The sequence below is a fragment of the Bicyclus anynana genome, chromosome 18 (genome assembly GCF_947172395.1).
Source record: "Bicyclus anynana chromosome 18, ilBicAnyn1.1, whole genome shotgun sequence".
Taxonomy (NCBI): domain Eukaryota; kingdom Metazoa; phylum Arthropoda; class Insecta; order Lepidoptera; family Nymphalidae; genus Bicyclus; species Bicyclus anynana.
In genome coordinates this window covers 14637940-14650665 of record NC_069100.1, presented here as the reverse complement: position 1 = coordinate 14650665, position 12726 = coordinate 14637940, and the positions used below count along the sequence as shown (strand labels likewise).

Genomic DNA, 12726 nt, shown 5'->3' with positions numbered 1-12726 from the left:
CACGCACAACGGCGAATCACATGGCCAAGTGCAGAAACGGTCCAGAAGGAAGAACATAACAAATAATGATGACACAGCTCTTACACCATGATGACATTTAATTCATATTATTAGTTAAGTATTCATCATTATTACCTATTTATTGTTTCCCATTACATTTAGATATCAACAAAAAGATAAGTGACGAATCATCGAACGCAAATAACTTGGATCAGAGCAATCATACAATGTTTCTGTCATACCTACCTGCTAGCTGTATTGCTTAAATCGATAAAATGCATAGAAATTAAGAATCATTGAACTTGTATAACATGGTTCAGAGCAGGCCTACAACGTTTGTTGTACTATACTAACTATTACTCCCCGTTCCTATTACAGCCAGTTCTGATGATACGTACCATTTTAATGGTTGGCTCTTAAAAATCAAGAAAATCTATGGATATTACAAATAGTCACACCTGTATAACTTAGATCAGAGCATTTATACAACGTGCCTGCCATACTAACTGACAAAGTATGTCTAAATGACCAGTTAAAATGATACCTGTAAGAATTTTATTGGCAGGCATACAATAAAATGTATGGAGATGACATGCCATTTAACCTGTACAACTTGGTTTAGAGCAATCACGTGCAGTGATAAGTGCATATTTTTGTAAAACAGCACTTTGAAAATCAACAAAACATATGGATTTGACGAATCATCGAAACTGCATAACTGGACACAGAGCTATACTAAAATGTTTATGCCATAGTAACTATTGCTGCAAATGGCTAGTTACAGCGATACGTATTATTTGTACGTAAGGTGGGCACTTACAACACTCAAAAAATATGTATAGAAGTGACGAGTCATTGAACCTGTATAACTTGATTCAGAGCAATCTTACAACATTCGTGCCATACTAACTATTGTTTCAAATGGGCAGTTCTAACGATACGTATCAGTTTTTTTCTTAGCGGGCACTTTTGAAAATTGACAAAATGTATGGAAATAACGAATCGTCGAACCTTTATAACTTGGTTCAGAGCCACCTGACAACTTTTATGCCATATTAACTATTGCTCCAAATAGCTAATTATAACGAGTCATGCCATTTTTTTTGTTGGCCGGCACTTTCAAAAAGAGCCCAAAAATGTGTGGAGCGTGAATGATCTCCTTTCAGCCTTAAAGTAACAGCCACTCATTTTACTTGTGTTTATGGAACCTGCAAGGTCAACGCAGACTCCGCCACACCGGAAGTTTATATATGACCCAGCTACCGGTACAGACTACCTCGGGCGGATGAGTCATCCGCATAACATCGCGCTTATATAGAGATAACTTTTGTAATGTGAAGATTTCTTTTAGTGCTTCTGTATCTTCTTAGGCAAACTTTCATCGGCTACGGGAATTCACGCACCAGTGGTACAAGAGGCGACGTGACTGGGAGCGTGTTGGTGCCAGTGACGGGTCCAAGGAATCGAGCAATCTTACGTTAGAAGATGTTGCTGCCCAGAAGGGGGAGAAAGTGAATACAGGGACAAGGACAAAGAGTAAGGAAGCCAAGAAGGCGGCCTGGGAACTGGCGAAGAGTAAGTACCGGGCCCGCCCTCCCACTGATTCGACCCGTATGACTACTAAGCCGGGTGGGCCATCTGAGGTGGTGGGTTTTTGCTAAAGTGCTTCTGTATTATTAAAAGAGTATATTTTCAGTAACAGTTTGTACTTTTTATGAAATTTATATTTTTTTAATTTCTGACTCGATCTATCTGATCGAACTATCTCTCACCTGCAAGAGTACAGGTTGTCGAACTTGGTCTTCGTGACGGAGTCGTTGACGTTCATGGCCGGCACGCACAGCTTGCCCGCCTTGCTCAGCTGATACAGTCTGTGCACGCCAGTCACGCTCTCCTCCACTATACCTGCAGGACAACTCTTTATCAGCCTTATTCTAATTGAATTGAAGTGCAGAAGTACATAGGACTGAAGTACAACTTCTTTCAAAAATACATAAAATGAAATATTGAAGCTTTTGGGATTTCCAAACATCACGATCCTGAGTCGCTTGCATCCAGCGAATCCCTGCGACTCGCTTGTTGTCGTCAGTCCACCTGGGAAGTCGACCAACACTGCGTTTTCTAGTGCGGGGTCGCCATACCAGCACCTTCTTCTGCGGTTCTCCTCATTTCTGATTCAATCCCGCAGAGATACTCTGAGCATAGCTCATTCCATCACCCGATGTGTGTCTCTTCCTTCTTATGAGGCCCATAGGCCTCTTACTCTTATTTAATGACTCTTTACTACATTCATTATTATCATTATCATTATCAGCCGACGGACACCTACTGTACATACGAGTAAGTCTTCCCAAAGGATATCCGACACGGTATATCTTTGCTGGTATCAATCAATAACTAACCAGCCGATGCCTACCACCAGAACAAACCTGAGCCAATTTAGAAAACATATAATCCTGAACTGACCGAGGACCTCTCTATTGAGAACCATATTACTAACTTCTTCACAAGAAATACGACAAACCCAACGGAGGATTCAGAGACAAACCTTTAATGAGTTTGAAAGCGGTCGTGTGCTTCTTCAACATGAGGTGTGTGGCGTCCCCTCCGTCGTCGAGGATCATGTTGGGCTGCCACGCACCCGCCGCGGTGCAGCATTGGTCGATGCACCACCAGAAGGCTTCCTCGCTCTCGCCGCGCCACGCAAATATGGCGAACCCTGTGGCGAGAAAAAGATAGATATCTGCTTAACGATAATATCCTTAGAGAGGTGAGGTCCACTTTCCGGTATAAATCGCAGTAATCTACACCGCTATGTTGTACATATCCCTTGGACGTGTACTAAGCGTATTGGTTCCTCATTCCTTACCCGCACTGCAAATATATGGAATGCCCTTCCAGCTTCTGTTTCATTACTAACTAATACATGGACATTTTTAAGTCGAGACTGAGACATCTTCTAGGCAAGCGCGTTTTACCATTATACGCTTGCTTATTTCAGTATTAAAAATACTAGCTCGCTTTTCTCGATGTTCCGATTTCTCGACTTTTTTGGCTCTTATGTCGGCATTTTCAATGTCGAGCTAGCGTTTTTTGGGTGCTGACTCGAGGTTTAGCTCATTGTTTAGTTGATCAACGATAAAAGAAGATAAAAGTAGCAGTAGACACAGAGCGCCTCGCGGCTGCCAACCGAGATGAAAAGTACGGCTCGAGAAAAGAAAGAAAAGAAGAAAGAGAAGAGAAAAGCGGAGGCATAGGCTTATGCCTCCGCTTTTTAAAATCTCTGATACCTTCTAAGATATCCATTTTAATGAAATGCTGTTAAGGGCAGTTTTAATTAACATGAAACGTGCCACCGCCCTGTTATACCTGCGTGTGCCAAAGCAGCAGCGACCTCGTTCTGTGTGCTGTATATGTTGCAAGCGGCCCAGCGCACGGTGGCGCCGAGAGCCGCCAGCGTCTCTATGAGCACCGCTGTTTGTGCATTGATGTGTGTGCAACCGACTATCTGCAAAGACATACACGATTTTTGAAGTGATAACTCTTTATGGGAGGATAAACCGCTTTGAAACGGCGCCACTCTTTCTGACCTCCCTTTTTCTTACGCAGACCGCAGCGGGTTTTTACTTATGTTCAGCGTCTCGTTGAGACTCACACGTTTCAAGAACTAACTATGTTGTTCATAAAAATAATTTCGTAATATAGGTAAGTTATAAATAAACGTACCTTTGACCTGGTGAATAAATAGAATCTCCTAGATCCAGGATTGGTCCTTAGGAATGTTCGCCTTGGTAATTCCCTTCCAAGACTTCCATATCACCATCGCCCATAAATCTCTTTTGTTAGTCTCCCTTCCATTAATGCTCTTAACGTCCCCAAAAACAGTTGAACATATTCATCATCATTATCATCATCAGCCGATGGACGTCCTCTGCAAGACATAGGCCTCTTGTAGGGGCTTCCAAACATCACGATCTTGAGCCGCCTGCATCCAGCGCCTCCCTTCGTCTCGCTTAAAGTCGTCAGTCCAATTAATGATGGATCGACCAACACTGCACTGTCTAGTGCGGGGTCTCCATACCAGCAATTTGGAACCCTCCGAACTATGTTCCACTTAAGCATCGCGACTCGTTGATCTACATAATAACATCTTCTTTATCATAAAAAAATTTTAGACTGCATCGTTAGTCGTTACTTAACATCAGGAAAAATGGCAATCAATCACTAATTAATAACAAGTATTACCTTAGCATCTTTTAGAGGCTTATCGTCCTTAGCTCTGGCTCTCAAAGCCATGATGCCCGGCATCTCCTGCTCCGCGATGTTGATCTCCCGTCTGCCGAAGGCATGCTGTTCCAGGTTTCGAACACAGTACGGTGGGTTGGGCTGGCCTGCCGCTATGGCTTTCTCGTGGGGTTGAACCCCCTCGTCTTCATCTGATGAGGACCCTGGAAAGAGGTGGTTTAACTTGATTTATGTTTAATTTGTCGAATAGTTACAGTTATGGACTAAGAGGCTGTTATAGCCAGATCTCCGTCATCAAGAACTTAAACTTAAACATGCCCCGACCACAGGTAAAAAAAATATATAAAACACTTTTCTTTCATTAAATAGATGCGTGAAGGTCATTTCTAATATCTTAGACTAAGGGTAAAGTACACATGTACATTTTTACAACCAACTGTGTACATTTTTACTTTTGTGGCTTTCGTTTTTTTTTTTTTTTTTAATTTATTTTGTACCAATATTAGTAACACACAAAAGTAAAAAGAAAAACAGTGGACAAGGAAACACTTATCTCTATAAGAGATCTCTGCCAGTGACCCTTGGCAGTGGGAAAGATTGTAAATTTGTTTTGACTGTGGTGGCTATCGTTTTGACTTTGATGGCTTTCGTTTGACTGTGGTGGCTTTAGTGTTGACTGTGGTGGCTTTCGTTTGACTGTGGTGGTGGCTATCGTTATGACTTTGGTGGCTATCGTTTTGATTTTGGTGGCTTTCGTTTTGACTGTGGTAGCTTTATTGTTGACTGTGGTGGCTTTCGTTTTGACTGTGGTGGCTTTAGTTTTGACTGTGGTAGCTTTATTGTTGACTGTGGTGGCTTTCGTTTTGACTGTGGTGGCTTTAGTTTTGACTGTGGTAGCTTTATTGTTGACTGTGGTGGCTTTCGTTTTGACTGTGGTGGCTTTAGTTTTGACTGTGGTAGCTTTATTGTTGACTGTGGTGGCTTTCGTTTTGACTGTGGTGGCTTTAGTTTTGACTGTGGTAGCTTTATTGTTGACTGTGGTGGCTTTCGTTTTGACTGTGGTGGCTTTAGTTTTGACTGTGGTAGCTTTATTGTTGACTATGATGGCTTTCGTTTTGACTTTGGTGGCTATCGTTTTGACTGTGGTTGCAAGTTTCGCCACGAAGCTAGATAATTGAGGTTAAAAGATTTAACAGCACAGTAAAAACTGTTATTTTTATAACTTATGATATATTTATATAGTTAACTTTTTAGAAAAGTTATTTCACACTTTTTTGTTTAGTATTTAAAAAAAACATCACAAGAGTAAATCGTTCTTTTTCAGTGCTATTGCACGTTTAATTTAAATTGACTATATTAAAGGTTTATTAGACGTATGCTTATTGATAAACCTCTCATTACGTATCGGATTACCTAACCGGTAAAGCTTGACAATGAATTTTGCATTATAAACAAGGTTTGATAGCCACTGTTATATAACTTAGGTAATTTATCGTGAAAGGTACTCGAGTTAAATGGCAATTTTGTTCTAAGTGGATTGATGGATGGCTGTATAATGTATGTAATTATAATCTACAAAACCAACGAAAAGTGATCAGTACAATTGGTAAAAAAAATAAACCAATGTTAGGTCAAAATCATAAAAAAAATCTATCTCCTAAACTAAACAAAATCGTAGAATATACATTGGCGTGATTCGGATACTCTCGGTTACAAGGCATCCAAACTTTAACTTTAAACGTCAACTCCCCGGCCAGCCTGTGTGTATGTGGATGGATGAATGGGTGGATGGATAACTAGAGATGTGCGGATGGATGGATACTCACAAAAATCGCTCCTCCCAGACACAATAGAGTGGCGTTTTTTCAAAGCCGCATCGGTTTCCTCGACGATCGTTTCAGTCATTGGTGTCTTCAATATACCACCGGTTGACGGCATTTGGACTTTGTGATATCAACTTTTTATACTAAATATTCGAATTAATTTACTCGTTTGTTTCTTTGCTAACTACGCTTTAAAACTATTTTTTAACACTGTCAACACTGGTTTGTAATTTTTTATTGAAATATTTGACTAATATTTTACTAACAAAACTATTATTTCGATAAATTAAAGTAAATGATTATTTGTTTAGTATTTTATTTTTACCTCAAAGAAAATGTTTAGGACGTTCTTATATGGGTAGTTCTAGTTACAATATTAAACGGAAGTATCCTTTCGCATACAGGTTTTTTTTGGGTTATGCACATTAAGTATATGAGTACACATCGCTGTGTGAAAGTGTAAAAGGTATAATATAGATTTACTTCCTACACCTAACAAATTATTTCGCTTCCATTATCGCATCATCACCACCATCAGGTGAGATTGTAGGCAAGGGCTAACTTGTAAAACTAAAGTTCCCATGTTAGATATAATAAAAAGCCTAAATTCAAGACATTCGTTAGCTGTCACAAGCAAACCAGGAATCAAACTGGCAACCCTGCACTACGCTCCAAAGGCCAGTAAAATGGTGCCAAACGTATAAAGCGGCAGGAAATTTAATTTATTACGCCGTACAGTGGATAATTTAGTCAACGTGTTTCAATATGCATGCAAATTACTCAACCGTTTATATATAGCTTTATGTACCACTAGCGGACGCACGCGACTTTGTCCGCGTGAAATTTATAGCTTGGCAAAATCGTTCGTACCACTGCCGATGGTCCGCGCGGGCCGCGATGGGGGTAGGCACCTAAAGACGCCCCGCGCGTATGGATTCATACCACATGGTCATTTTCTGCCACCCAGGGTTTATTGGTAACAATTCTTAGTGCGAATTGTTAGACCTGACAGACTTTCGTTCAATAATTGCCGATATATATAATAACTAGCCGCCCGCGACTTCGCCCGCGTGGAATTTAGTTTTTCACAAATCTCTCGAGAACCATGGATTTTCCGGGATAAAAAGTAGTATACGTGTTAATCCAGGCTATAATATATTTTAATACCAAATTTCAGCTAATTCGGTTCAGTAACCGAATTAGCTGAAATTTGCGGGCGAAGTCGCGGGCGAACTTGAGGCGTGAAAGAGTAACAAACATTCACATCATCAAAATCATCAGTTTTCGCAAATCTCGGGAAACCATGGATTTTTTTCGGGATAAAAAGTAGCCCATGTGTTAATCCAGAGTAAAATCTATTTCCATTCCAAATCCAAATTTCAGCTAAATCGCTTCAGTAGTAGCGGCATTATAGAGTAACAAACATCCAACAAATTTTCGCGTTTATAATATTAGTAGGATTTTAAAGCCTATATAACGAAATACAAAAACAATGAATATGGTACAGTGTATCAGTGTACAGTAATCGGTTTTCAAAATTAAAAACAAAATGTCAACGTCAGCATCCAAATTGATTGCACTCACGAGCGCTAATCTTTCACAGAATCATCGCACGTGTGGGTGAGTAAGCAATTGTGTTGGCGCAGTGGACTGTGCACGCCCAATGGCGGACGACTTTATGGAAAAGCTTTTAATATCTTTTTTATTTTTTTCATACTCATCTACAAGTTACCGCTTATACCTAGGCATCCACAGATCTGCATCGTACGTTTCTTTTTTTTTTATTCTTTACAAGTTAGCCCTTGACTACAATCTCACCTGATGGTAAGTGATTATGCTTAGGAGGCTTCGAATGTGGCTATTTACCACCCTACCGACAAAAACGTACCGCCAAGCGATTTAGCGTTCCGGTACGATGTCGTGTAGAAACCGAAAGGGGTGTGGATTTTTATCCTCCTCCTAACAAGTTAGATCGTTTCCATCTTACATTGCATCATCACTTACCATCAGGTGAGATTGTAGTCAAGGGCTAACTTGTAAAGAATAATGAAAAAAAACATACCGTTGTTTTTTGGCGGCGGAAACGACATAACAGCAGTACCGAAGGAGCTGCAAAAACTAGTCAAGAGCTAACTTGTAGAAAATAAAAAAAAAATAAAAAAAAAATAGTCTTCAATAACTCTATGGTTATGGCCCTTTACAAGACCAAGAGGTCCTAAGTTCCTATGTATCTTATGTGTCCTATATTCCTGTATAATTCTACTTGACACGCCTAATTGCTTTGGTTTTTGCAGTTAGGGTGCCACTAGCCAAAATCTGCCACCAAATCCGATTTTTCAACCAGCAAAGAGCATGTTACATCGATAAATTCCAACCAATTTATTAAACCCATATTCGGCTCACTGCTGAGCTCGAGCTCCTCTCAGAATGATAGGGGTTAGGCCAATAGTTCACCACGCTGGCCCTTTGTGGATTGGCAGACTTCACACACGCAGAGAATAAGAAAATTCTCTGGTATGCAGGTTTCCTCACGATTCCTTCACCGTTTGAGACACGTGATATTTTATTTCTTAAAATGCACACAACTGAAATGTTGAAGGTGCATGCCCCGGACCGGATTAGAACCCACACCCTCCGGAAACCGAAGCAGAGGTCGTATCCTCTGGGTTATCACGGCTCCTGATGACTGTTTATGGTCTTATTAGAGTCTTCAATAGCTTTATGTTTATGACCCTTTGCAAGACCAAGAGGTTCTAAGTTCCTATGTATCCTGTCTATTTCTAGTTGACACGCCAAATTGCTTAATGGTCTTTGTAGTAGTTGGCTAGCCACAGTAAAAAACCTACCAGCATAACCAAATTTTTCAACCAGCAAAAAGCATTTTAAACCGATAAATTCCAAGCAGTTTATCTATACTAATAATATAAAGAGGTAAAGTTTGCAAGTTTGTATGTTTTCACCAGTAGAATGCTACGTTATCGAGGAGTATATTTTAAATTAGTATCACATATATTAGCAGACTTATCACATATATTAGCAGAGTCATACAGGTCGGACGAAACTCCTCTTAAACAGACTTAATCGCATGCGCTGCCTTAACCATTGTGTAAAATCGAAATCAATGTATGTATGAAGGCTTTATGTACCTTTAAAAGTTCTACATAAAAGTCCGTGATACCATATATTTATATTTATCTTCTATACATTAGCAGATATAGTACCTTTTATGTTTTCAAAATTATTAATTTTATATATAGGATGGGGGAGGGTTGAGTAGGGTATGGAAGGGTAGGTGTAGGGTGTAGGGTAAGGATTAACGCGGACGAAGTAGCGGGCGTCCGCTAGTTAAATATAGACAGATAATAACCATCGATATAGAACAAGTCTCAATGCTATAAATAATAATCTACGGTAATAACTAATATTAGAAATTGAATTTGACCTAAAAGACCGGCTGAAGCAGAAAGCGATAGATTTCCTAAACACAAGTATAACTACTGCATAACACCGTCCCAATGTCCGTGTCTATGACATTTCTAGGTCATGCTCTTTGCTAATATAGATACGGAGAGCAAATAAGGTAGTCTGAAAATGTTTTAACATAAAACCTTTATAAAGATACTGGAAAAGGCCTTGTTGCGCATATACAGAGAGGAATATAGAGCTTAGAGCCACCATGTCGTTTAACTAAGGGATAGCGGACTTCGGTAGATTAGAATGTAACGATTACTATTAGGGTCATAGCCATAGGACAGAAGACGCTAAAAGCTAACGTTTTTGTGGTCACAGCACACATATCAACTTGTAAATAGATCGGCACCGTATCAACTCGAGCAGTCAAGTATTTTTTATATGAAACTTCCTACTGCAGCGCACACTAATCGGAATCGTAACGTAATTGCCTCGTCTCGGGACAAGCTCACGAACCGAGGCGATATGTGTGCTATAATCTTTGAGGTGTAACACCATCTTTGCAACTCCAGACCACCTTGAAAGGAAGAAAACCCCAGTATTTTCACAGCCCAGATATAGAACTGAGACCCTTCATGCTGTTCGGGGAATCACCTATGTGGGTTTGCGGGCGAGTAAAATTCTTTAATAACAAATATTTATGTTAATGGCTGATGGCTTTAGCGTGCTCGCCAAGGCAACATCCCAACTACGGACTGAAAATTTCTACTGGAAAATTCTAAAACGAAATAATTATTTATTACTAACTGACGCCGCGCGGTTCACCCGTGTGGTTCCCGTTCCCGTAGGAATACGGGGATAATATAGCCTTCCTCGATAAATGGGCTATCTAGAAAGGATTCAATTCGAAAAAGTAGTTCCTGATATTAGCGCGTTCAAGCAAACAAACAAGCTCTTCAGCTTTACAATATTATTATAGAACCTACTAATATTATAAACGCGAAAGTTTGTATGGATGTTTGTTATTCTTTTACGCCGCTACTGAAGCGATTTGGCTAAAATTTGGAATGCAAGTAGATTTTACTCTGGATTAACACATAGGCTACTTCATCCCGGAAAAATCCATGGTTCCTATAGGATTAGTGATAAACTTAATTCCACGCAGACGAAGTCGCGGGCGTCCGCTAGTAGATTTATATAGTGAGACCCAGGACTAGAACCGAGGACCTCGTGTTTTGAAGCCACTGAACAAACGAGGCAAATCACAGAACATGGTAGAATGTATTTCCAGAAACGCGCATCTAATTGCAATAACAACGAAGGCCGATCTTCGGAGCATGTCAAATGGTTTAACGTTCGCAATTATTTACGCTGATTATAATCTTAAACATGGAGAAAATAACAAAATTCATTGCGGTTTAAAGTGTATAGCCTCAATAGCTCAGTGGTGAAGGGGCTGGACTCATCACCGAGGGCTGGTTCGATCCCCGCCCGTTGGAATATTGTCGTACCCACTCCTAACACTGTATTTTCCGACTAGTTGGAGAGGAATGGGGATATTGCTCATATCTATACTAATATTATAAAGAGGAAAACTTTGTATGTATGTTTGTTTGTTTGTAATCAAAAACTACTGGACCGATTTTAAAAATTCTTTCACCATTCGAAAGCTACATTATCCACAAGTAACATAGGCTAAATTTCATTTTGGAAAAAAATAGGGTTCCGTAAGATATTTGGGTTTTTCGAACACAAGGTGTAAAAAATCAACCAGAAAAATTATTTATTGTATAGGTAGGGTAGGGTATTTTGATTTTGATTTTAGGGGTAGTTGAATGTTTACATGAAACTCGTTCACGCGGACGAAGTCGCGGGCGTCCGCTAGTCTATACTAATATTATAAAGCTGAAGAGTTTGTTTGTTTGATTGAACGCGCTAATCTCAGGAATTACTGGTCCGATTTGAAAAATTATTACAGTGTAAGACAGCCCATATATCGAGGAAGGCTATAGGCTATATATTATTCCCGTATTTCTACGGGAACGGGAACTACGCGGATGAAACCGCACGGCGTCAGCTAGTTTTAAATATATGACGAATATTCTTTAAAAAAAAAGAAAAAAGTATACTTAATTTACGATGAAAACAAAATTTATTATATCCGCAGATTCGCTTAATTTAATTTAGGTTTTTATGAATTAATTCAAAGCCAGACGGTCGTCTAAAAGTTATTATTTTTCGTCCACATGAAATTCGTTTCTTTTGAGTCTGATCGCAATAAAATAGTGAAATTATAAAGTTTTTAATTATATACCTGCCCTTTCAAGCTAACGTCATAGCTCATTAGAGCCACCCTGCACCCGAATCGCATGAGCTGTTAGTTGTTGTACAGATACTTCGCCTCTTTGCTACAATATCTCAAAAAGGACTATTTTGATTTGTGCATTTTTATTATTTTTTTAAAAATAGCCTCCTTTACAATAGTCCTTTTCGAGATATCACGTTATTGAACGGAAGAGGCGATTTGGTCTACTAATTCTTTAGGTAATGGATCACCTCGCAGGCAAGCTGTCAGCGCGCAAACGCAAGGCAAGCCTCCTCCAAGCAGCAGGCTTGCCTTGCATTGACTTCGCCTTATTAATGTACGGCTTAATTCACTATATTTGAGCAACTTTAGTGTTTAGTGTTATACACTTTACCAACTAACAATTGTTTGTAATTCCTAAGTTAAATTTTGTATTCACTCATAATAATTTATTACTGACTGATCAAAATTACTAACCAGTGTGATTGACATTGTGATTTACTTTAACGGGGAAATGGGCTTTACGGAATACAAAAAATGCGGTTTTTATTGATTTAAAGTTATTAGATGGCTAATAGACCAAAGTTAGTGAATAGGCCAGAAAGTCCAGAGTACATTGCCTTCCATTCACGCGAGGATGCGTAACTAAATACTCTAACAGATTAAACGTAAAGTGGCCCGCACGGTAAGCATTTTTTGGTCACACGATGTTCATTCATTAACCACGCGATTCACTGGTCAATCACACAATACACAAACGATCAACCTGTCGACGAGGTGGCGCTGATCGGGCGCGAAATGGATATAGTGAGCTGTGACCTTCACTAGTTGTATCCGCATGAAAATCCGCAAGACGTTATGCGACTTGTTTCGAATCCAATAATTGTAATTCTACTTCAATTCTACTTCGTGGTAATATAATCATCAATACCTAAACACATA

General features: G+C 39.6%; 1 protein-coding gene across 11 annotated transcripts in view; it reads right to left on the bottom strand.

The window, feature by feature from the left end:
• Positions 1 to 12726, bottom strand: part of LOC112052334 (adenosylhomocysteinase-like 1) — a 38527-nt gene that overhangs the window by 9521 nt on the left and 16280 nt on the right. For 3 of the 11 annotated variants that reach the window (XM_052887205.1, XM_052887202.1, XM_052887204.1), the window contains exons 2-6: positions 6072 to 6338; positions 4246 to 4448; positions 3370 to 3508; positions 2549 to 2719; positions 1773 to 1905 (exon numbers count right to left, since the gene is read on the bottom strand). In XM_052887205.1, coding sequence (XP_052743165.1) covers positions 1773 to 1905; positions 2549 to 2719; positions 3370 to 3508; positions 4246 to 4448; positions 6072 to 6183 — 758 coding nt within the window. In that variant the 5' untranslated portion in view covers positions 6184 to 6338. Of the gene's footprint in view, positions 1 to 1772; positions 1906 to 2548; positions 2720 to 3369; positions 3509 to 4245; positions 4449 to 6071; positions 12464 to 12726 lie in introns of those variants that run through there. The other 8 variants (XM_052887210.1, XM_052887209.1, XM_052887208.1 and 5 more) reach the window with 7 other exon arrangements.